The 24,788-nt window shown below is 38.2% G+C and overlaps 2 protein-coding genes across 3 annotated transcripts in view; one reads left to right on the plus strand and one right to left on the minus strand.

Moving 5' to 3' along the window:
- Positions 1–1,031: 1,031 nt before the first annotated feature.
- On the plus strand, positions 1,032–10,372 carry GORASP1 (golgi reassembly stacking protein 1). Its single transcript, XM_082754532.1, has 9 exons — positions 1,032–1,237; positions 3,117–3,197; positions 4,252–4,455; positions 5,452–5,538; positions 5,899–6,029; positions 6,582–6,720; positions 7,367–7,511; positions 7,883–8,038; positions 8,720–10,372. Exons 1-9 carry the CDS (start codon positions 1,175–1,177, stop codon positions 8,998–9,000), a joined length of 1,287 nt encoding a protein of 428 aa, XP_082610658.1. The 5' UTR covers positions 1,032–1,174; the 3' UTR covers positions 9,001–10,372.
- A 152-nt stretch (positions 10,373–10,524) lies between these two features.
- WDR48 (WD repeat domain 48) overlaps positions 10,525–24,788 on the minus strand; it is a 29,475-nt gene continuing 15,211 nt past the window's right edge. For both annotated transcript variants that reach the window (XM_082754531.1, XM_082754530.1), the window contains exons 9-19: positions 24,303–24,377; positions 23,860–23,962; positions 23,299–23,396; positions 21,715–21,822; positions 21,299–21,395; positions 20,358–20,453; positions 18,774–18,882; positions 18,351–18,438; positions 17,678–17,754; positions 16,441–16,633; positions 10,525–15,626 (exon numbers count right to left, since the gene is read on the minus strand). In XM_082754531.1, the coding sequence (XP_082610657.1) occupies positions 15,531–15,626; positions 16,441–16,633; positions 17,678–17,754; positions 18,351–18,438; positions 18,774–18,882; positions 20,358–20,453; positions 21,299–21,395; positions 21,715–21,822; positions 23,299–23,396; positions 23,860–23,962; positions 24,303–24,377 (1,140 nt within the window). In that variant the 3' untranslated portion in view covers positions 10,525–15,530. The remainder of the gene's footprint in view (positions 15,627–16,440; positions 16,634–17,677; positions 17,755–18,350; positions 18,439–18,773; positions 18,883–20,357; positions 20,454–21,298; positions 21,396–21,714; positions 21,823–23,298; positions 23,397–23,859; positions 23,963–24,302; positions 24,378–24,788) is intronic.

Below are 24,788 nucleotides of genomic sequence, written 5' to 3' on the forward strand. Positions count from 1 at the left end.
GAATTCATCCTTAGTAAAGCAGAGTGGAACAGATGAAATTTCAAGGGGAACGGAAATATCACCACTTCTTAATAATTACCTAAACACAAGGCTCCACAGGCCTTGAAAATCAGCAACACTGGATCATTGATTTGCTTCTTCAGTTCCAAGTCTGCAAATTGGCTCAGCTAGTGGAAATACATTTCTTGAGCATAATAGATAATATATGCCTACAGGTAGAAAAGGCACAGAAACACTTTCTCTTTTGAAATATGCTAAGTGTGTTGGTAAAATACATTATCAGTGTAGTGAAAGAAGAAGGGATAATGGTTTTAAACTGGAAGGGGGGAGATTTATATTTAGTTAGATATAAAGAGGAAATTCTTTACTCAGAGGGTAGTGAGGTCCTGTCACAGGCTTCCCAGTGAAGCTGTGGATGTCCCATCCATGGAAATGTTCAAGGCCAGGCTGGATGGGGCTTTGGGCAGCCTGGGCTGGTGGGAAGGATCCCTGCCCATGGCAGGGGGTTAGAATTAGATGATTTTTAAGGTCCTTTCCAACCCAAACCATTTTGTGATTCTTTGAAAAATAATCATGTCATTATGGACCGTAACATTTCTTCTCAGAAAGAGCAGTCAGGCATTGGGACGGGTTGCCCAGGGAGGTGGTGGTGTCACCATCCCTGGGGGTGTTCAAGGAGAGGTTGGATGTGGTGCTTGGGGACATGGCTTAGGGGTGACTGGTGGTAGGGGGATGGTTGGACGAGATGATCTTGGAGGGCTTTTCCAACCCTAATGATTCTGTGATTGTGTGGAGTATAATTTTTAAAAGGCAGTCAAAATGAGAAGAACAGACAACTATTCGTTTATTTCCCTGAGCTTTACGAGTGTACGTAAAGAAAAAATAAAATAAATAAATAATAATAAAAAAAAAATCCATCCCTGCCTTCCCTCCTTCCCTCAGGGGGCGCCTCCCTCAGCGGCGGGGAGCCCCAGCCCAGCCCCGTCATGGCGCTGCCCGCCCCCAACAAAATGGCGGCCGGGCGGGAAGCGGCGGCGCTGGCGCAGCGCGGGGCGGCCCCGCCTCACACCGCCCGCCCGCCCGCCTCTCCCCGCCGCCCGCTCGCCGAGGCCTCCGCGGGGCCGGGCGATGCTCCCCGCCGACAACTCTTGAGCCGCCGCCCGTCCTGGTGGGCATGGGGCTGGGCTCGAGCTCCGAGGTCCCCGACGGCGGCGCCGAGGGCTTCCACGTCCACGGGGTGAGGAGGAGGCGGCGGCCGCCGAGGGGATGAGGGGGGATGGCCGGGAGGGAGCGACGTGTCGGCGGCTGCCACGGCAGCAGGGGAGGAGCGGCGGCTGCCGGCAGGTCCTGGGGTCTCCCAGCCCGGTGGCTTCCACCGGAGAGCCCCAAAACTTCTTGTCAGGCTCCGGGGCTCCTTCACTGGCACCGTTCCTTCACTCCCTGCCGGGTTCCCTGCACCCGGGGCCGCTCCTCGCAGGCCGCCCGTGTGGCGGCTCGTTTGCCGTAGCCTCTCCCTCTGCCGTGTTGTTAAAAGCTGTTAAATAAGCCAGAATAAGCCGTGCTTGCATTTAGCTGCTGGTTTTCTTCCCCAAACGTGCTGCTTCCCGCTCCATCACTAGTTTGTGCTTCCCGGCGTTGTAAAGATGTGTTTGGGGCACAGGTATGCTCGCTTCGTCTGCTTTTGTCAGCCTCCTTCACTGACTTAATTCTGTCAGAAAAGACTATCGGTCATAAAATGTTCCCCCTTTTCTGTTAAGTCCACAATAACTGCTTAGTTGTCTGTTGACTGAGTGATGATTGTTGGATTTTGTGACCTATGGTGTGCAGGAGGCAGTCTGTTTTTTATCCCCCCCTCTCCCCTCCTTTTTTGAATTTCATGTAAATTTTGCCAGGGTGTCATTTAGTTTTGAAATCTACTGCAGGCTTTTTTTGCAACTTTCATCTCCATACAATAATCTGTATGGCTCTCAGACATCTGGGCAGGTGTTGTGAGCTCTGTAATAACTTTCACCTTCTTCTTCTGTACATTTTAATCCCTGGTATATGATGGTTTTATTGTAAGTCTTCTTGCATGTTATTGGAGTGTAGACAGATTTTTTTTTTTTTTTTAACCTAGCTTTTTAACGTAGCTTGGTTCAGTGTAATGTGGCAGTTTGCTACTGATGCGCTTTATGGTTGTGGTGAAAGTTGATGCTTCCTTCACCCATTATGGTTATTATCGCTTGTCTTGACTGTTTGACAATAAAGCATGAATTTTCACTTTTAAAGTTTCTGCTGAACTATGCTAATATATGTATTAATCCACATAGACAGCCATGAGAGTAGTCCCAATACAGATTCAGATTTATTTATTGAATAGCGAAAAGGTTTCCGATATAGCATGAGACCAATTACAAAATGTAGCAGTTGTGCCTTTGTACTTGAAACTTCTGAACTTCTTGGTTTAGATGATGTGTGGGTTGTAACTTAGCCACTGAAAGCATGGTATGGCTTTCAGGACTCAAGTATGTTGCAGGTTACAGGCTGTATTGTGGCATTCACGAACAGTAAAGCAGTGTTAGGATGTTTGCAGTGGTTCCCTTAGCATTAAGTTGCTTTGCTGCTATGTTTCTAAGAGGATATACTCTGCATATATCAAGTTGTTAGCCATGCATTTGTAGCATGCTCTTCTAAATGTTCCTATTCTAATGTACAGTAAGTTGTGGGAAGTTGTGTTTATGTAAAAAGCCGTACTTTTTACTCTTGAGGGACTCTCAAAGAGCTCAGGTAATTAGTAGCATGGAAGAAAATCCCCAAGCAGCACTTGGAAAACTAAGCCGTTCTCCAGAGTCTTCAGGACTAGTTACTCCATGCTTTGCACTCTGCATCGCAATGCTTGTTTCTTATGTGGTGTTCAAACCCTATATTTGGCAGCTTAATTCGGCCACCTGTTGTTCTTAGTTCTGTAAAAAATAAATTCACAATCGTGGACTGCTTCCCAAGGTCTGTCACTTGGTATCTCTTTTCTGGTTCCGTCAAAAGTAAATATTGAATCAAGTGTAAAGATTAACACTGTGTCACTTAATGTAACCACAGAGCCATGTATAGTAATAAAAAAAAACCTGTATGCTTTGCAGGTTCAGGAAAACTCCCCAGCTCAACAAGGAGGACTGGAACCTTTCTTTGATTTCATCATTGCAATAGGACACACTAGGCTTGTAAGTATTTTCTCTTTTTTTTTTTTTTTTTCTTTTTCTTTCCTGTATAAAGCATGGCTATTGTAATGATGAAAGGTAGAAGCCAAAGCTGTCAGAATAGAGAAAGCATGTTGTATTGGACATGGATACGGTATTAAAAAGGCAAAGTAAAACATGGTAGTGTTTTAAGTCTTTTCTCTGCTTGGATACGAATTTGATGAAAGAGCCTTTAGTCACCTTAACTTCTTAACAGATTAACACTATCTTTATGATATTACTCATTCATGCGTATTTTCTGCCACAAGGTGATTATTGAACTAGTGAGTCAATGGTAAGAGCTGAACATTTGTTTAAGCAAACCTGTTTCAAGATTTGATAAAATATGAAAAAGAATCATTAACGGGAAGAAAACCGCCACGTGGCCAGTTAGCTCATACTTTAAGGCTGGTAATGCAGTTCTCTATGGTGCGTTGCCAAAGAAGAGTTGAGTAAACTTGAATGTATTGTTTTGGTTAATAAGGCTCACAGCTCTGGCTTTGTGCTTCATCCTGGCTACATGGAAGCTGAATTCATTGTGTATTTGTGCAGCTATTTTTCTGGACATGCTCAGTATAATGGCAGATTTTGATGGAAGATCAGTCAATCTGATGACATTACAGAAATAATTGTAGTTTGCTAAGATGCTCCCAAAGAGTCTGTCCTTCCACAGCCAATTTGCAGTGATTTTTTTGAAGGGTTATGGAGTAAAGACTGGGATCAGGCATGAAGTGTTGTTGCTTATTGTTTTGATTGCATCGTTAAGATTTAATATTCCTATGTTACTCAGCAGCAGTTAGGAAGAAAAGGAAAGTAAGCGATGAAACTGAGTAGTTGTAATTACTTTCATAGAGGAACATGAGCTGACAGTACTGACATCTTTCTATTATTAGAAAATTGAACTGCTGGTTCTGATCTTAAAATGTAGAGTCTAATGACTGTTTTGGTTCTTAGTATTCAAATTCTGCCACAAGTGTGATGTCTGTGTTACGGGTGCAATTAGAAATGTTAAGCATTTATCTCTCTCTGTGCTCTACAGAATAAAGAAAACAATATGTTGAAGGATCTGCTGAAGGCAAATGTTGAAAAAGCGGTGAAGCTGGAGGTGTATAATATCAAAACAATGAAAATAAGAGAGGTGGAGGTGGTCCCCAGTAACATGTGGGGAGGACAAGGTCTTCTTGGAGCCAGCGTGAGGTTCTGCAGTTTCCAGGGAGCCAATGAACACGTGTGGCATGTTTTGGTGAGACACAGTTCTTTGTCCAACAAGTTGTCTAACAAGCTAAGAACAGAATGTAAATTGCCATTTGAAAACTTCCTGCAAGATACCAATATAGTGTTGTTGTTGGGACTGTTCTGCATGAAGCACAAACATTGAAAAGGTTTCTTACTATTCAAACCTGAAACTTTTTAATAAGGTTTTTCATTTTCTGCCACATGAAATGTGCCACTTAGTATTTGAAAAAAGTGGTAGTTCATGCTCTGAGATGTTCTAGGAATGTTTTCATAAGGATTTATAGATAAAGCATAAGAATTTCACCTGCATCTTCATGCTGAGTACAGTGAACTCTGTTGGTGGCTTGTTAGTTACTGCTCATGCAACTTTGTTTTGAAGTTATTTAAGAGTAGTTTGAGTACAGAAGTGCAATGCTGAACGCACAAGAAGTGAACATGGTCTTGAAAGCTCATCTGAGCCATTTGAACAGGGACACATTGGTAACTGTTAGTACTGCTATGAAGAAAATTAACTACATTCCAATCAGACCACACTGAATGTATGATGGGGAGAAGGCTGTTTTGTGTCTTATGTTGAATCAGTGGCAAAAGCAAAAAAGGATTTTGGTTCAGTTGGTGCTTCTGCTGGCTCAATTTCATCAAAGTAATTTTCATATATAGAAAGTACCAAAAAAAACCCACCAGACTTTAAATTAAGAGGGACAGATGGAAGTGTAGAACAGCTCAGGTAAGACTGACCATTTTGTTATGTTTCTGTTTGTTTAAAAAAAAAAAATGCATCTCAACATCTTTGAAGTATTGAATTTTGAATTGGTAGTTTCTTGGTCTTTTTTTATTCAGCATATCCTACAAGACCTGTATGTAAACTTCAAGATTATTTTTTTTTTTTTGTCCCATAAACAAAATGCTCTTTCCTTCTGCTGTTCTTGGAGTTAGCTTTCCATTTTGATCTCTGGGTAACTTATTCTGCTGTGAGCACAGATGACATGTCATTCTTTCACAGGATGTTGAACCTGCATCTCCTGCAGCTGTAGCTGGATTGCAGCCATACACTGACTACATTGTTGGATCTGATCAGATTCTACAGGAGGTAGGGTGCATGTTCCTTCAAGCAGTGATTGTTTTCATGCCTGCCATGTTTATGTTGTAGGGTTTCTCTTCTATCTGTAACTGCTTACACATCAAATGTATGGGGGAGAGTATTAGGGGATTTTGTGAGGCTGATGTTTAGGAGATGCTTAAAGGCTGAGGTACCTTTTTTTTTTACTATTTAAAAAAAACCTCACTATTACAAAATGATGCCCCTAAAGATCAAACAACATTAGTGAATTTTAGTCTGTCTTTGGGTTTTTACTATCTCATGTTGAATTAAATGCCTGAAATGCTAATTTGCGTCCAGTTCCTCATCTTACACATTTGGGTTTAATAACTACTATTATTTTCTTCGTAGTCAGAGGACTTCTTCTCACTGATTGAATCCCATGAGGGAAAGCCGCTGAAGCTGATGGTTTATAACACTGAAGCAGACTCCATTCGAGAGGTAGTTGTGACTCCCAATGGAGCTTGGGGTGGAGAAGGAAGGTACTGATCTCCAGACTGTCACTGGCTGATGACAGGTTACACACTCGCTTTAATTGAGCTCCTGTTAAAAATATCGATTACAGCTTGTTGTTTTCAACTTAAGCCTTATTTCCTTATATTTGCCACAGAAAAATGTTCATTCTTCCATTAAAAAAAAAAAAAGAGAACTAATAATTAGGCGTGTTCTGGATCTAACCCTGTTTGAGTTGACACTGATGGCAAAAGCTGTGTTCACTTCCCTGATAGCGGATTTACTAACTGCATTCTTGCAGTCAAGCATTCAGTAAATCAAGAACAAAATCCAAATCAGGTCAGATTACATATTTTGTAAAGATATAGAAAATAGGTAATCAAAAGCTGAGCTACATATCTGTTAAATACCAGTTGCAGACCTTGTGTACTGTAAGTAACTGAAATTATTTTTGCAGGTAGGTATTTCTTGCTATAGTTTAAGGACTCAAACTCTTTTTGCTTTAGAGTCAGAACTCAAAACACTTCCTAGCTTTGTTAAGAACACCTTTTCTTAAATCTTGTTTTGCTTTCCTTGCACAGTTTAGGATGTGGTATTGGTTATGGCTATTTGCACAGAATTCCAACGCAGTCTTTATCAAAGAAAAAGCCAGAAAGCAAACCACCTTCACCCTTACCAGAAACTGCAACTCCTACACCATCTACTAATGGTTACACAGAGGTATGTAAGAAATGAGATTGTGTCTATGGCATGTCCTCTGGAATTTCAAAGACTTCAGCTTGTTCTAATATTCATAACACAGTATATTTGAGTACAGCACACAGTTTTGCTTTAATGAAATGGACTTAGGTGAAGGGAAAGTAATGCCAAGCAGATGACAGGAAGGATAGCGTGAAAGATAGATTTAAATTCCTTTTGCCAAGCTTTACTGTTTATTTCCTCAAAATTCCCTCTGGTTTTCCCTCCATATTCTTTATTGTAGTTGGGTATTTGGATGCAATTACAGATATTCCATAGTTTTTCATCAGCATTGGCTGAAATACGTTTTTGACAGATACTTGCTGTTTTGATGACATGCATACAACACCTGTGTCAATCAGTGAGAACCACAGTAGAATTCCCTTCTCAGTCGGAAATAAAATGCACCTTCAAGAATTAAGCATCAACTGCTCTTCTAAGAACACACTGTCTTGGAAAGGGTACATTGGAACCAGTCCTAAACAGCAGTGTGATGACTGGGTTCAGGATCAAGTTATCTGAATTGATGTACTTGGAGACAGAGGCAGAACACTGTCATAGGAAAGTTGATTTCAGGTGAAACATGCAGCATAAAAAGATGCTTTTCCTTTTTATTATGTCATTCCAGACTCCGTTGTTGGCACCTACTTCTCAAAGTGACGCCTCTGAAATAGTTATGAACTTAGATCATTCCACAGGGCAAGAAATGAGTGGGTATTTGCCAGAAAGCTCACTTTCTTCTCCCCCTCCTCTCCAGAGAGTTATGGATCCAGGTATGTTTTCTTGTGTGCTTTTTCCAGCATGCCTTCCCCCTTACCCGAGTCCCCTGAAATTCTTTAGATGGCATTTAAGTAAGGTCTTAAAGAAGTTTGAGACTTAAATGCAGAAGTACGAGCATCGATGTTTTCCGTAAAGTTTTTTTGACTTCATAGGGTTTCAGAGTTGTGTAATTTTGATACTGTGAGCTTTACCAAGGTTAAGATTCTGTAAAAGTTGTTCCACTGACTTGATAGGTTAAATTCATTAGTGTTTATCTAATAAATAATACAGAGTTAAACGATTTCAATCTGCACGTAACATATCTTTTTGAATCTGGAATTGTGCGTTTAATCTAAAACGGTACTGGAACACTTCCTTTTTTCAGGATTTCTTGACATGTCTGGTATTTCACTTCCTGAACTCCCTGACTTAACAAAAGTGTCCAATGTGTCTTCATCTGCCTCCTTCACCATGCCAACAGTAGACACGTTAGTAGGCACTGAAAAGTTTATGTCAAACAGTGAACCTTCTGCTTATTTTGGTAAGTGCGTTCAAGACTTCCAGGCCTCTGACCTAATCTCTAGAATGGCAGCTACTCATGCCTGATCAACTGTATTATGATCTTGGGAATTAAGCTGTTTTTAAGAAAAATGAGAAAAGAGATTTGGCTAAAATGAGATGATTATAGCAGCAGAAATCAGATACAGAAGTGGGCAAAAAGTAACAGGCTTTTTTTTTTTTTTTTTTTTTTTTTTTTTATAAAGTTGTAGAACATCTCTCATTAATTTTAAAACAGTGATGATCCAAATTAACCTGATCTTAAAAGTTGGTATTTCTAAATTCTGTGTAAATAAGTCTTTGTACCACAGGCTTGTATTCACAATTCTAAAAGTAGAAAAAGAGGCAGTCTTAATAATGACTTCTCCATCTAAAACAAAACAATTTCATATTACGGATGCTCTTTCATGCATAAGCATGCAGTAGGCCAGATGGCTAAATATCTCTTAAAATTTACTGCATCATCAGATTTTCTGGATTTTTGCAGAACTGAGTAAAAACAGGTCATGTGTTTGGCAGCTGTGAATCTGTGTCATGTTCCTGTAAGAGGTATCTCACTCAAGGTGATGCTCTAGATATGTGGTAACCAGAGGCATTGTTTTATGTTAGCTGGACAGGTTTTGGTGTTCATTTGTTTTTGTTTAACTATTTTTTCATTTTCCAGAGAATGCCACAACTCCAAACCCTGAAGATTTGATGATGTATTCTGAAGCCTCAGCCAAGCAGCCTGAGTTGGACCACCTACTGCCTACAGCTTCCTCTTTGCCTTCTTTTACGCTTCCTAATGAAATTTCTTCAAAAACAACACTAGGAACTGATTCCAGTAACCAAGAAACAGTACTCTTAAACAGTTTTGAGAGCTCATTATCCACTACTCTGACAAAACCTGATGATGAAGAAACATGTGAACAGAAAGAGGAGGAAGCTGCACAAGGTCATGAGTGAAATGGATGCTTCTTTTGTTTACAGATGGCCATATGCTGTAATCCTACAGCTTGGAGTATTTTTCTGATCTTGAAAGAATTACAGCTGTTCTATTTTGTTAGCGTAGACAATAGCATAAAAACCAGAAAATCATATTCAGACATACGTATTCTATTGTCTTCTCTAATCATTGTTTAATAGATGATCTGTGTTCAAACTCCTTTGAAATGCTGTCCAAAATCAAATGAAAGGCAAAACTAGCGCAAAAACCATTTGGAGACCAGAGTCTTCAGTAGAGCTGAATACGTCTTGGTTTTTGTAGTGACAAAGGAATAGCTTTTCTTCTGCTTTTCTATTTATCTAGTTACTATTTTCATACAAATCATTAAGACACTGGAATAGAACATGGTGTAGCAACACTAAGCTTTTTTGTAGCTTTATTTTGTTTAAACTTGCTTTTGAGTAGCTTCTGAATGTGTGTTACATAGTGAACAGCAAATATGAAATGAACAATGAAAAATATGGTGTTTTTATACGCTGCAGGGCCATGACTTGTCATGGAATTTGAAATCCGGAGTGAAGGTATTCCTAATCAGTAGTTAGTGCACCTAATGTGATGAGAATCCTCAGTAAATTAAGGGAATCGGGTACATTAGGTATAATCTGTGAGCTAATGTATATGTAGTTGGCAGGCCAGTGTCAAATTCCCTTCTTCCCCTTCTCGTGTGTTCCTACACTGCACCCTATAGAGTTCAGGATGCAACATGTCTGACTCATCTGAGATCTAGTAACCATGCAGGATGGGGAGTTGCAGTCAAAAGGGGTTACCTGCAACAGCTCAGCTTCAACAAAACGGTGTAGATGAAGTAGCAACACAAGGGGTCTCAGATGAGTATAACACTTGATAAAATTTGTCCTTTATATTCTGTAATCTTTGTTAGTCTTAAATACTGTTTTGCCATCAAATAGGTCAGGATGGTCAAAACAGCCTCTTCTTCCTGCTTAAAAGAAAAATACCTAAGCCCTAGGTACAGATAGTAGAATTAAAGGACTTGAAATTTAGTCTGCATGGTCTGGGAAAGAAGTTTGTTATTTACGTACTGCTAAAATGAAATTTATTTTCTTTCCCTAGTTGACTGATAGAAGAGTAAACAGCCAAACACTAAACATAATTTAATGGTACGTTTCTGAGACAGCTAGGACATCTATTGAGTTTTTGTTATTGTTTGTTTAGGGCTGGTTCTAGCAGTACGCCTTTATCAACCCTGTTTTTAAGTTTGTAGCAGTACACTTAAGTGATGCTGTACCATAAGCAGCCTGCCAAAGTTTCAGAGCCGGAAATGTCAAAATTAATTTCAAATGTCACAGGAATAAACAGCTTAATGCTTCAGCAGTCTTTGTCTAGCCTGCTTCATGTTAATTAGATGTGGGGAGGTGGTTTCTGTTTTTGAAGACTTGATTCCTTTTTCATAACATTTAAAGGATAATTGTTTAATATGCCAGTTTGGAAAATCCTGAAGAGTGTTAACCTCCAGCAGTAGTGTGTTAGATGCTTGTAATAGAGAGCACTTAAATGACAGAGCTAAACTAGGTGAACAGTAACCTCCAACCCAATTCCTTCTCCCTTGACAAACTCTGGACAGTACCTGCTCAGTGCTTTGTATCTCCTTGTTGAAATAAAGAGAAATGAAGTATTCTTTTACTTGTGGGTGCAGAAATGAAAGAGCTCAATAATTTAATATAACCTTAAAAAAAAAAGGAGAAACTCCAGCAAGGCTGGTGCCAAATCTTGTGCTACAGGGGACAGCATCCAATTGTCCTGGAGCCCTAGGCCTGCTGCCTTTCCTTCCTGCTGCAAGCACAGCCACCAGGACAGCCACCCCACCTGCCACAGACAATGTGCCACTTGTACATTCACTGCTCCTGATTTTAGGAAGGGAGTATCAGGGGAAGTCCAGTACCATGTTCCACTGCTATAAGAAAAGTACCTCACAAAGCCTGTGAAGAGAGGCCACTTGCAAAAAAAAAAGTATTTAATCTCCATCTGGAACAAGTAGAATGGAAGACAGAGCTAGTGTTAACATGGCTTGGTCTACTTTTATGTTGCGTATTTAAAAAAAAAGAAAACCTACAATCAATCAGGTGCTGTCCCAAACAGCTACTGCTCCCATTATATATGGCAGCTGTATATTTGGGGGCATCTATTACACCTGAGAGTGGTAGTTCTTTTCAGAGACAGAAGGATTAGCTCAGCAGAGCCACGTGGAAGGCAAAACGGAAAAAAGGGGGGTTATTAGCTTAATGTACCTTGTATGAATTTTAGAGCTTGGCTGCAGCACAGCTGGGGCTTGGTATTGCCCCAGACAACAGGATAAGCCTCCAGACCTGATTTGCTCCCTAAATAGTCAAGCCTGAAGCCATGAGTCTGGCAGATGCTAAATCCAAAGAGGCCACCAGGAGCTCAAGTGTTAGAGCAGGATTAGGTAAAGCTCTTGTTTTCATCTCCACTGAGCCCCGCCTCTCACAACCTGAGTGAGCCAGAGCACCTGGATGTGGTTAAGCAGCTGATGGGTGCTTCAAGAAGCTACAGGATCCTCCTTCCACCCAGATACAGCTACTCAAAGGTGTGAGTGATCTCACCAAGCCTTGCTCCAAGTGTGGCTGACTTCAAAGGGCAGTACCAAACCCCTCCCTTCTGAAGTAAATAGATGCATAGGAACTTCAGGCAGCATAACCCTGTACTGGAATGATCCTCACACTCAAAACTCACCATCTGAAAACAAGCATCCTAGAGATAAATCTGCAAATTTTCTTAACAAAATGGATACACAATTAATTCCAGCTAAATTTGGGAATTAAGGTATTTAGTGACCCAAAGGTGAACAGCTACTGAAAAGGATTGTGGAAATACCAAAACTCTGACAGCAATGACTTAGTTCTCCCCTTAAAACTTTCACAGGAGGTTTGTCCATCTACTCAATCTACATGACTCTTCTGCTAGGATACGTTTAGAAGCATCTGACTCAAGATGCCACACTTGACTGAATTCCTCTGAGTTGACCTGAGTGGAGATCCCAGCACTCCTGTACACACTGATGTACTTGAATTAGGCACTTGCAGTGCTGAGGGGTTTAGAATTTAACTTGGTGTAGCACCAAGGATTACAGTACTAACTGATTAATCACAGTACTCACTGATTAAGGGGGTAAGCAGCTGTTCAGCACCCACTGTGCTCCTGCAGCACTGCTCAATTTCTTCAACAGAACTGGAAAGCATCTGAGGGAACTTCTCAGCCTTTAATTCAGAATTCTTTCCAAGCCCTTACTATTCCACATCTCTCCTCATTCCTGAGCAAATGTTTTAACCTCCATTGCCTTCGGCTGTTCTTACATGAGAGCAGGTACAAGCTACTCATTGCACTTAATTGACTGTGGTAATCTGTTATTTCCTGGGCATTGCATAGACATCTACACATTCTTCCTCTTTGCTTTCACCTTAAGGAAGCACTCATTTGCACTGGTTCTGCTGTAAGGGCAATTACCCTGGGTCACCCCTCTCTGTTTGACTATAAACAATTGAACCAACAAATCCTAAGTCACTTTTGCACCATTTCTGGCCATGAGGTAGGAACTACATCATCATTTCTGGTCTTAATTTTGAGCACTACTTTTTCAGTGTTTCTAAAGTTATCACTAAATCCTTCAAGTAGTTCTCTTCCTAAAATGATATTCATGCTTCAGCTGCAACTACTGGATCACGTTCTCCTGTTTTCAGTACTACTCCACAAAAAATGCCACCTGCCACAGTAAATTTCAATGTTCTTCCTCAGGACAGATTATGTTGCTAAATAATCTATAAAATCCCTTCCAGTATGAGCTTGGAAATTATAGAAACTTCTATAAATCAATGGCCTTTTCTATGATTCTGACAAACTGAATCTCTCTCTGTTCATAATGCACCAACAGACTGCAACTCTCAAGATTACTCCTGAATAGCTACGCAGAGCCTCTCACGTTCTTCTCTTTAGAACTCATACAGGCAGAGTTCAGAAAATGAGATGAAAATTAAAAGGGAGTAGCAAAAAAAAAAAAATCCTTAGTTGACACTGTCCAAGATGGGTGCTAGCAGTTTCTGGGAACACATCTGGTCACTGAATTACTGCTTCCTCTGAGAGGAGCCCAGTTGAGAGTGCCCAGAGCAAACACTTTGAGTACAGTGTACTGTCATTTGCAGCATCGAGCAAACCAATTGTGATTTCCCATTTGTCTCTTACAGCACTAACCTTCCTACATCCAGAAAACTCAGTGTCAAGAGCTACTTGTAGTAGGGCAATCTTTTCTGTTTGGTACACTGGTGTTAGCACACCCTATTTTTGTAGTACAAAAGGAAGCGCTGCCCATGCAAACTGTGTTACTTGCACATTCTCCACCTCAACAGGATCTCAAAGCCTGAATACGAAGGGTTGCATGCCTGCTAAATTCTTACATCCACCCACATTACAAGATCATCTTTAAAGGATTTCATTAAGGCACTGCAATTACTTCAGCCATTCCATTACTTGAAACTTAAAAGTACTTTGAAGTCCTCTGTAGTACAAGGGTTAAGTAGCAATGGTACAAGCTCTAAATTTCTGTAAGTGATCCAATATACAAAACAACTTTAGACTGTTTTAACTAAAGCCTTTTATTCTATACAACTGTGAAAACATCATTTGTCCTTCTGGCATTGCAGACTCCTCTGTCAATCTTTCATGAACTGCAGTTTTGGGATGGTTAGGGGGAAAAAAGTTACAACCTTGGCTGATTTCAAACAGAATTATTGGGAGCAGTTACAATGTATACAACGGGACAGCAAGACAACAAGAAAAAAAGTCTTGAAAGGAAGCACAGACCTTTGCTATTAATAAATACAAGTCAGGACAATTCATCAATAAAAGTTACAGTTCTGTTTAACCATTGAATTCACAACCACCACTAAAAATGTGCAGATAGCACAACTGCGTTGGACTGAGCATACATAGAACTAGGCCTTAAAAACTGAAACTGACTCTTTCAAAAGATGGATAAAAGACAGGCTAGCTTAGTTCTGAACCACATCTTTTGTTTAAGCAAGGATCTTGTTTAGCTAAGGTTAAGAGTGCAGAAGGTAATGATTTGATTATTTTTCAAATAAAATACAATGCAAAATATTTTTTTTTGTTTAACCAATATAATCCCAGTAATATAATCTATTGGGACTTTCTTTAGGCCTCAACCTAAATCTTGATAGCAAGACACAGGAAAGGCAAGAGCATATGTCTCCTGAAGAAACTCAAATATTATAACTGCCCTTGGAAGGCACTTGTGCTTCTGCTTCAGAAAGTCATTTTTATATAATTTCTTTATGAGGATTTGTAATTTCTCCTGGCTACAAATGGTTTTCTGGGACAGTCCCACATTTTCCCACCAAAAGCTGAAATGCCTTCCCCTCCCTCCCCCCAATAAGTTAAACTCTATAAAAGACTACTATGAGTCTACGACAGCCACAGATTTTCAGAAATAGCAGTGAAAAAAAGAGATTTGCATACATCTACAACAAAAGAACTGCATATAAAACTTTTGAAAAAAAAAAGAATAAGTATTTTTATATCACAAGTATGAAATCTGCTGTGAATTTTCTGAAGTTTGACATCAAAACACATGGAGTTATTTTCAGAATGGTCTGAAGTTTTAACAAAATGTCACATAGTTTTGGAGCAAAGTTACCAAAAGTTAGACTACTGTGTCCTTAAAACACACATTGCAGGAACTATTTATATATATATATTTAAAAAAAAATCTCTTTAGGTTGCTGCAAAGCATGTTCACTATTATGATGCACAGCATCATTGGACTGACCCTGCTACAATATTTATCTAGTGTTCTTATTCTGCATGTCAATAGCTCTCTAAAGCAATGCTTGAACCACAGTATTAACACAAGTCTAATGTTAACCCTTCAATTACAATTAAATGGCCCAATTCTTTCAAGTATGCAATACCTATTTTCTGTTCCTTTTCTTTTCCAAATGCCTTTAAGTGATAGAAATGTTTTAGTAACCTGTGAGAGATCACTGTAGGTACTTTATGAACGGAATGTATTAAAATACCTGGTGTGCAGTTCTGAGTTACATTGCAAACACAGCTACTAATATGGCCAAAATGGTTTCATACCAAGCATGAGCAGATGAAAATATAATGTTATGGAAAAAAAAAAAAAAAGCAAAAAGGAGAAAGCCAAAGTCTGCACTGGATTATCATCCATTCTCTGTACACCTCGCACAATACGAACCACTCAGGGACTTCCCATCTCATTGGCTGAGACTAGGACAGACTTTAGTTTAAATCATATAGACTTTTTTCCTCTATATTACAGATCTATTAGTCACTTCAATTAAATGTATACTTTCCGTCCATACTGAGTCATTAGAAGTCTCATCTACCTTAGGGGTTCAGTGGGCTTCTATAGTACTACTCTTGGAACCAGCACAGTATGGTCAAGTAATTGAGCAACCATTTGTGTCCACCACTCCCCTCACGTTGATTTCTGGCGATAATGAAGCGTCAGGTCACCGCCACTCTTCCAAATGAAGTGCTTTACAGTTCGAAGGTCCATATTCGGATCCAAAACCTGAATAGAAAGAATTCATCTTTTATTCCACAATTTGTGTTTTAATCCACAATCTACTACATTGTCAGAAATTCAAGGATAAAACACTCTGGCTGGGCAAAACACTCCTATGGGTGAATGGCATCAAAGATAAACCATGCAAAGGCTCCGATTTTTCAACTACTGAGTAAACCTCTTGCATTATAGAAAGGTTCTACCAACATAACAATTTCATTAACAACCACCTCTTCAATATTTAACCTACTAACAAGCAGCTGACAGTAGAGTCACAGAGCCCAGAGTCACTATTCAGCCTTCCTACACCACTGAAAAAGTAAACCCATCTCAGAAACAGCAAAGTTTGGTCTCACTTTCTGCAACTGCAGCTTTGTGGCATTTTTTCCCCCCAGTTATTATTACACTTACTAAGCAATCAGTGATTCTGGACAAATTTTAAACACTGTTAGAAATGTATAATTAGGAAAATTACAGAAGTGGTATAAATGTCCTAAAAATGATCACTTATTTATTTAACCTGACTTGTACTGCAGAGAGGTACAATGGAGGATAGTCCTTCATGACTATCATGACTATTCTGACTGCAAAAAAGTCTAGAAGAGAGAAGTCCAAATAGGAGGACTCATTTGTTCAGTATGAAGTTTGAAGTGTTATTCAAATAAATATTATATATATACACACACACACACACCACAGAGAACTGTAGTATGAGACTTAAGAACCCTATGGAATAGTGTTAAGTACAATTGTTCAGTATGAGTAAGTAATCTTATAAAGTCTGCTTTTATTCACGGGCTAAAATGCTTGGGTAACTTACCTGGTCCTGGCACAGAAGTTCAATTTTCTCCTCTGCTAGCACAGCAATGTCCTCCTCTTTTTCTTGTTCTCCTGCTTTTTCATTATTGGAAGAGCTAGTTGTCTGAGACTCATTATCCAAGTTTATGATTTTCTCATAGACGTGTTCCATCACTTTTCTCACCTGAAGCATATCACTTGCTGACAGTCGGTCTCTATGTAAATTAAACAAAAGTTGGTAGAATAAACTTGAGTAAACTATTTATTATTTGCACAATACCCTACCCGTAGCAAACTATGCAAGTACACAAGATAATTTAATGTTACACCTACTACAATATGAAGAGTTTATCAGGATCATCCAAAATACCATGACGTAACAGCTGAAGATTCCAAAGATTCGCCCAGAGGGACTCAGAAAAGCCGTAAGATATTCAAAAGACTGAATTAAAACCAAACTTTAGATGAAGAGCACTGTACACAATCTTCATTCTTTCAATAGAGAAGGGATTAAGAAGATGACAAAAAGGATATGGAACAATAAAAGAGGTAAAATAGACTATGCTGTTCTCCTTACTACACAGCAAAAGGGAATTTCAAAGCAACAAGCAGCACTTTTTCCACAAAGCACTGAAAGCCTATGGAACTGCTCTTTCACAAATTGTCTCTGATATATAGAAATCAACAAGACTTAAAGAGGACCTGAATATTTATGAAAAATACCCAGAATTATTGCAAACAAACAGTAGGCATACTGTCCACAACACTGACTTCATATTTGAGGATCTGCACTGATTTCTAACCTACACAATCCCCAGTTGCAGCTAATATGATGGACAGACTTCCTCACATCCCCTGTCAGGTGTTGTATCTCCTTTTAAAAATCTATTATTCATCACTCTTACAAAGAGGACACATAACTAAGTATAAAACTGTGGTTCTGGACATTGTAACAGTCAGTATGTTCCTCTGCTTTCCGATGAAATACCACAAAAGACACCAAGTTAAATTACAGTGTTTGGTTTTTGGAGACTTCTTAGCATAAACTTAAGTAACTGTTAATTGAAACCGAACAACCCTTATTTTCTTACAAATATTCTGATACAACTAAATGCTTCAGAGCATTGGTGATTAAGTGACTGGAAACATTTTTCTGCAAGTTCATCAGCCACAGTAAGATTCTATACAGCAAACTTTTTTTTGAGCTTCCAATTTTTTATTTTTCCACTTTTGAGAGTCAAATACGCATTATTACTTACTTTTTTAGAGTTTTTGCCCCTGAAGATGAATGAGGCTGGAGGTAGAATGGAATCTTATTGAATTTGGGCATATTTTTCTAGAAGAAAGCAATATGAGAAGTGTTAAATTTAGGATGAACTATTATTGGCTCCTCTTTCTACCAGCTGGTATGTAAAGTACATTCAGATCTTAATTATCAAAACCCAAGAGAGTCTTAAACATAACCACCACAGACAACTTCCAAATTACTCATGCTCCTGAGATGCTCCAGTTTAGATGATGTACGTACTATATCTAGCTTTTGAATATGAATTATTGTTCATTTCAAATGAAATTAGATAGTATGAAAAGATTGTAGCAATGTGAAAACTACTTTCTGTTCCTGAGCTCCACACTTGAAAAGGATACCAACTATGCACAGTGCTGTGAGTTCCTTTTCTAAGATTTCTGTCAAAAGGACACAAACAAAAAATCTTAGCTGGATATATCAAAAAATAACATGTATCAGACGATCTTGAATATAGTCCTTGAGACCACTTATTTTAAAATGCAGTATGTAAAGAACAGAGAAAAAAAATAAGATAAAATATCACTTCAGATTGAGTTCAGATAAAAATTTAATAGTTGACCTTAAAGCAAACAAACAAAATCAACAACAACAACAAAATCAAGACCTATATATGGGATACTTACATCCACAGTGATGTCAATTACCCATTGTGGCACAGTTTCATTAAGAAGCATAGACTCAGTTTCACCACCTGAATCCCGACATAATAACCTAGGACACAGAAAAGAAAGCTTTATGAATGAAAGAGTTAAGCATTAGGAAAAGAATAACTGTAATGTGCATTAAAAAAAATGTCTCAAAGCCATAACACCATGTAACTTACAACTACCATACAACTTCTAACATTGTAAAACCCACCCCACACCTTGTTGATGTCCACCAACATATGTTGGTAGAACAATGCAAGAAGTATCATTAACAACTGCCTATTTTGCATGTCTTGAACATCCAGTACAGAATGGATACAAGTATTATATTCTGACAACATTTCTGCTTGCACAAAGGAAATGTCTGGCCACTTTATTTACACTTTTGAGTCTCTATACCTGAACAAAGTGCGTCCTCCAGCCTCACCAAAAATAACTGGTGTATGTGGTGGCACTTGAAAATATCCATTTCCTTTCTGGACTCTGTTCTCCTGCTCACCATTCACTGCTGGAAAAAAAAAAAAAAGTCAACAGTAAGACTGCACTAGGCATCAAAACTGGGTATGCATAGACCAGAAAATGTCTTCTCCACCTACAGTTAATGAATTTAATAAATGAAACAAAAATCACAAGCTTTGTAAAAAAGCAAGAAAATCCCCATTTCCAACATGCAGCAGGTATATCTAAACAACCTCTAGAGAGTGATGACTACGCTGACAGTACAGAATGCAAAGATGTTAGTTTTGCCAAATGTCAAAATAATGTAGTAGTAAAGTTCAAACACATACTTCCTTGAAGTTACTGTATTCTAAATTCAATTTTTAGCTAGTTCTAGCAGTATGGTCTTCAAACACTGAAGAACCTGATTTCACATCCATACAAGATTCAAAAAAAAAAAAGCATTATTTATTCATTTTCTGAAGAGCAGAGTTTTTTTTGTCATTCAGGTGTCTTGAAACACAAGATGGAAGTATTTAGATTTATTCCTTCCACTTGAAAAAAAATCAACTTGATTGCATTTCAGTATGTAATTACTGCATTTGAACATTATGTTGAATTCAAGCAACATAGAAATTAAATGGCTTAGGCTCATGAGAGGAATAAATACTCGGCATTCTTACAAGCAACATGTAGTGAAAGACAAAAAATCATCAAGCAAAGAACTCAAAAAAAATCCTATTACATATTAGGATGGGTGAATATAATAAACGAGAGTAGGTAACTCTTGGCATAATCTTTGTTACAAAATGGCAAGATATTGCTGATCTTACAGTTTTCTTAATTGCATTATCTACAGAAAGTAATTTCTTAATTGCCAAAGAAAAGACTTCTAGTCAACTCTGACCTGGGTTGAACATATTTCAAAATAATTCGCAAACGTAGGACTTACACAGCCCCTCTCATTCTGCTAAACTCAGTCACTATCTTGCATTTTACTTGCCTGATTAGACTTCACATTATTACCTAAAAGACCACTCCTTTTTTTTTTTTTTTATAGACTTACCCCATGACTGTAATATTCATTGAATGATTTTTTTTCCAAGAACTATTTCTTTTATTTTATATTGCTCATAATGCCTAAAAGCAAATTGGAGATATAAGAGTACTGACTAATGAATAACTGAATTATTGCTCTTTGCTCTCATTATCTAGATTGCTTCTTTTCCTTTTCCAAGTTGAGCCTTACTTTTGTCACTAATTGTTCTTCATCAAGGCATCATGTTTCTGTAACTTCAGAACCTTACTCTTTTTTTTTTTTCCTGTTTTAAGATTAGAATTCTTAATATTTTTGCTGACACTTAGACGAGAATAAACTACTCATGATGTTTTGGTGAAAAATAACTTTAAAAGCAGTAAACAGCATTAAATGCTATAATTCATATAGACATAACTGTAAGATAGCAAATCAAGCTGTATCTGTTAAAGAAACAGACAAAAATATATGAGTAAATCCTGAAAAAGGAAAGCATTAAAAATTCTAACCATGATTTATTTCATTTTCTTCTTCATCCATTGGGTTGATGTGTGTTCTAGGCCAATACTCCAGAAGTGCTTGTAGTAGAAGCCCTCCAAGGTTTACTGTCAAGACAGTTAGGAAAAACTTCAGTTATGTAAGATGTTATGACACCAGTGTTTTTCACATTTCATAGAATCCTACTATCATTAAGGTTGGAAGAGACATCCAAGATCATCTGGTCCTACCATCTCCCTACCACCAATGTCACCACTGAGCCATGTCCCCAAGCACCACGTCCAATCTCTCCTTGAACACTCCCAGGGACGGTGACTCCACCACCTCCCTGGGCAACCCATCCCAATGCCTGACTGCTCTTTCTGAGAAGAAATGTCTCCTCATTTCCAACCTGAACCTTCCCTGGCACAACTTGAGGCCATTCCCTCTAGTCCTATCACTAGTTACCTGTGAGAAGAGACCAACCCCATTTGATCCACAGACAAGAACCTTCCTAAAAGTTTGAGTAGTTCTATTCCCCCCCAAAAAAAATATTTATAGGCACAGATATCTACTTCTCATGAACTCAAAACTGGATGCTACAATCCTTCAGAAAAAGAAGATTTTTCAAAATGACTAAAGTTTCTGAAATGCTACTGCTGGAACACTCACATGCTATAGCATTCTCTAGTTTCGTTAATAGCTCTAAGTTGCGAAATATTACTTTTCCCTTTGCTTCCTGGAGGCCTAAAACCAAGTTAAGGAGAAAAAACTGAACAACTGGAACATTTCAGAAAAAAATAACATAACGTTTTTTTTAATTGGAGAATTCTCTGCAAAATTTAGTCTAAAGAAAACATACCTAAAACCCAACCAACAAGTGATCTGACACTGGAATATTTTGTAACATAAATACTGGAATTCATTTTGTCTTTTTTGTTTCAGTAAAACACTAATAGTAATAAAAACGTACATTTTGGATCAGAACCATCTGGACTGCTAAATCCAGCATCCTTTGCTGAAACCCAGGCTGCAAAGCAGTCACTTTCATCCAAAGTAATTGTCAGCATCTGTTGGAAGAAGACCATCAGCAAGAAGAACACAGTAACTTTTGTATAAAACAAGTATACAAATTTACTGAAGGAACAGCTGGGAATACAAAGCTAAAACTTAATTTGTAACTCATGTTGGAGCATTTAAACTGGTAATAACACAACAAAAAAAAAGTTATAGAGGACTGTTAAGGGCTAAGGTGAAATTTGCTGACTTGCTTCAAAATAAGTCAAACCCATCAGATAAACAATTACTGTTCTTCATACACTGAACAAACAGCATACAAAATTATATTAATTATAACATCAGAGCAATAGATTTGGAGCTGTAGCTCACCCCAGTTTTCAAGTCTACCGAGAACCAGTTTGGCACATAAACCATTTTAAATCTCTTCTTAATTTCTTCTTCAAAATCTACTTTTCCAAGGTCTTCAACTTTACATGCCTGTACACCAAAAGAAATCCAAGTTCTGTGTTATTGAGCTATATAAACCTTTAAAAACTTTTACTTAACTTTTATATACAATCAAAATGATTATGACAATTACCATTTCTTCTAAGTAATGTAGCGTACAAATACACAAGTTAAAGTGTCAAATTTTCTACATAAATTGAAAAATAGTTCATGTGGTATGTGATTTTTTTCCTGAGGTAATGGCATCAAGCCAGTAGAGAAGGATAAAAAAGGAAAAGTTGCAGGAAGACTGAAGGATGTAGTGAGACGTAAGATAAACTCCCACTTTCCTTCCAGTTTCCTCAATGTCTCAGATTTAGAGTGCAGTGAATCCGAAACATAAGACAACATCTTGACTTGCAGAGTAACCCCATCTCTACAGTGAGCATGTATGCAGATATGTCTAAGAGATGCTTCTGAGCACCCTACCAACAAAAGCAGAAAATAACAGAATGATTAACATTAGAATCTGACTTTGGCCCTAATGCTGTTCTCAAATATATACCAACTGAAAATGAGAATTAAGAAAAGGTATTCACTTTTCCACAAGTCTTCTAGAACATTTTTAGCACAAATCTATATTCACCAACCTCATTCCCTTCTTTTTCACTTCAGTCAGTAAGCAACTCAGTAAGACAGCTGAGTGTGCTTTATTACTGAATCTTGTTTGGAGCACACAGGGTTTTACAAGAGAAGAAACTGCTGACCATCTCACTGATCTGAGGCTCCAGTTCTCTTTGCCCTGCTTTTCCTCTCCCCTGACCAATCGTTGGGTAGAATATGATAAAGACAACTAGGGACAGACATCACATCTCTCTCATCCCACAGAAGCAAGTGGTATTAGGAAGGAGTCATGTTTCCTCCTGCTGGCTTTCTGTCCAGTCCTACACTCCTGCCTGCTATCTAGCCAACTAACAGGAGAAGTGGTAAATTCAAGCTCCCAGAATAATCCACAGATTGCTAATCAGCACAGTCTCTTGGGATCTATGGATTCATAGTAGATTTAGGACCTGAAGAACAGGTTTCCCTTTTGCAGACTAAGCTTTCTTATACTATTACATACAGCATTGGGCAGACATGTCCAAGGCCCTCTTTTAACACTCTTCAAAAGAAAATCCAACCAAAACAAACATTACTGAATTAGGTGCCTATGTTCAGGACAGAATTCAAGGGTCTGAATTTGAAGTGAATGAAGATGTTACTACCCAACCTCATACAATGCAAAGATGCTCCTAAAGTGCAGAAAAGATCAGAAATGGTGCCTCCCATTTAAAAAAAAAAAAAAAAAAAAAAAAAAAAGGCAACCTTTGCATTATGTCTGTGGATACGAAGATATGAAAATGATTTATTTTCTACCACAGCAATCTCCCACACTAAAAAAAAAATCTTTTTTTTTTTTTTTTTTTCAGAAACCTCAAATATTTATTCATACAACAGCAGACATTTAATCCAGAATTATCTACTTACCTTCAAGACATCCCAGTATGCCACATTATTGTTTGTGTCTTTGGTTAATATGTGTCTCTTGTCATTAAGAATGTGGCACTGAATAATACTAGCACCCCCTATCAAACAAACAAGAATTAAGGTCACTACAGTAATTGTTTCTTTATCTAATTTTACATTAAACTGTATAACACAACACGACTGTTCCTCGGTTTCACTATTTTATATAAGCAGCACCAATGTGTAAATGCTATTTTAATCATAACCAACACTACATAAATGTTAACCACATTGTCTATTTCTCGTGGTTTTGGCTGGGGTAAGTTAATTTCCTTCACACAGGCTCATATGATGCTGTGTTTTAGATTTTTGATGAAAATAGTGGTGATAACCCACTGAAGTTTTTAGTTATCGAAGAGCAGTTGCAGAACACTGAAGAGAGAATTGTTGCAGAGCAGCCCTTACATAGAGCTGAGGTCTTTTCAGAAATCATGTACGTAAAAACTCGTGCCAGTCTTAAAGATCTATCATTTCTGCTAAGAATACCGGATTTTATAAGCATTCTAGAAAACGGCTGTTTACCTTTTATAACTTGATCAGGCTGTGTGCATAGCGGTGGTATAGGATTGGTACAGTCATTATCATAGTCTCCAGATGCCCTAAAATTATGAATTCCCTTCAATGTCTAAAGAAAGAAATAAAATAATGACACATTCATAATAATCTAAAACTCTGCTCTTATCTGTGACTAACAACTGCCAGTTCATGCTGCTATTTAGATGTTAATCATCTACTGCAGGATAAGATACTTTATTCATAAAAGCAGCATAAACAGCAAAAAAAGTAATTCAAAGCTTGATGTCTTCTGGTCAACTTGAGTATTAACATTTTATTATTTTTAAAGAAAACTTACATATCACAGCAAGTCACAGTCCAATTGCAAGCAACAGACCAACAGATCACAAACCAAGAATGCAAATTCCACACTACTTAATTGAATTCATAGTGTAAAATATATCACTTACCCATTTATTCACAGAAGATTTAGTTGTTGCAACCCAAAGTGCTGGAGGAGGATCAGCTGATCTATCAAGTTCCATCTAAATAATGAAACCATAGATGCTTTCAGCCATACTTAACTTAATTTTGCTCTGGGGACACACACAGCTTTTATACTGGCTTTCCTTGTGAATATATTCTATTGGCTTAGAATATATCTACACATATACGCATGGTTTCTGCTTCAATCACACACTTTTTACCCCTACATGTTCCAATGTCATGTCATCTAGAGTTACAGACAATGAAATGTTTCCAATCAGCACTCTCTTCAAAAGCAGTCTTCTCAGAAGACTCAAACGTGTGCATGTAGTTTTCTCCAGTTAAGATAAAAATCTTTCAATGCTCAAAATAATCCCATGATCAATCTTCCTACTGGTTCCCACAATTATGCACAATATTCTAATAGAGTCTTGTCCATATAGCGTACTTCAAAGAAACATCCATTTTTA

This window comes from Aythya marila (genome assembly GCF_965140915.1).
Source record: "Aythya marila genome assembly, chromosome: 2".
NCBI classification, from domain to species: Eukaryota; Metazoa; Chordata; class Aves; order Anseriformes; family Anatidae; genus Aythya; species Aythya marila.

Excerpts from the sequence above, each read along its gene's own strand:
- GORASP1 (XM_082754532.1), top strand. The coding sequence starts at position 1,175 with ATGGGGCTGGGCTCGAGCTCCGAGGTCCCCGACGGCGGCGCCGAGGGC. Across the intron at positions 3,198-4,251 it reads CAATAGGACACACTAGGCTT|AATAAAGAAAACAATATGTT; the intron begins GTAAGTATTTTC and ends TGTGCTCTACAG. Across the intron at positions 6,030-6,581 it reads GCTTGGGGTGGAGAAGGAAG|TTTAGGATGTGGTATTGGTT; the intron begins GTACTGATCTCC and ends TTCCTTGCACAG.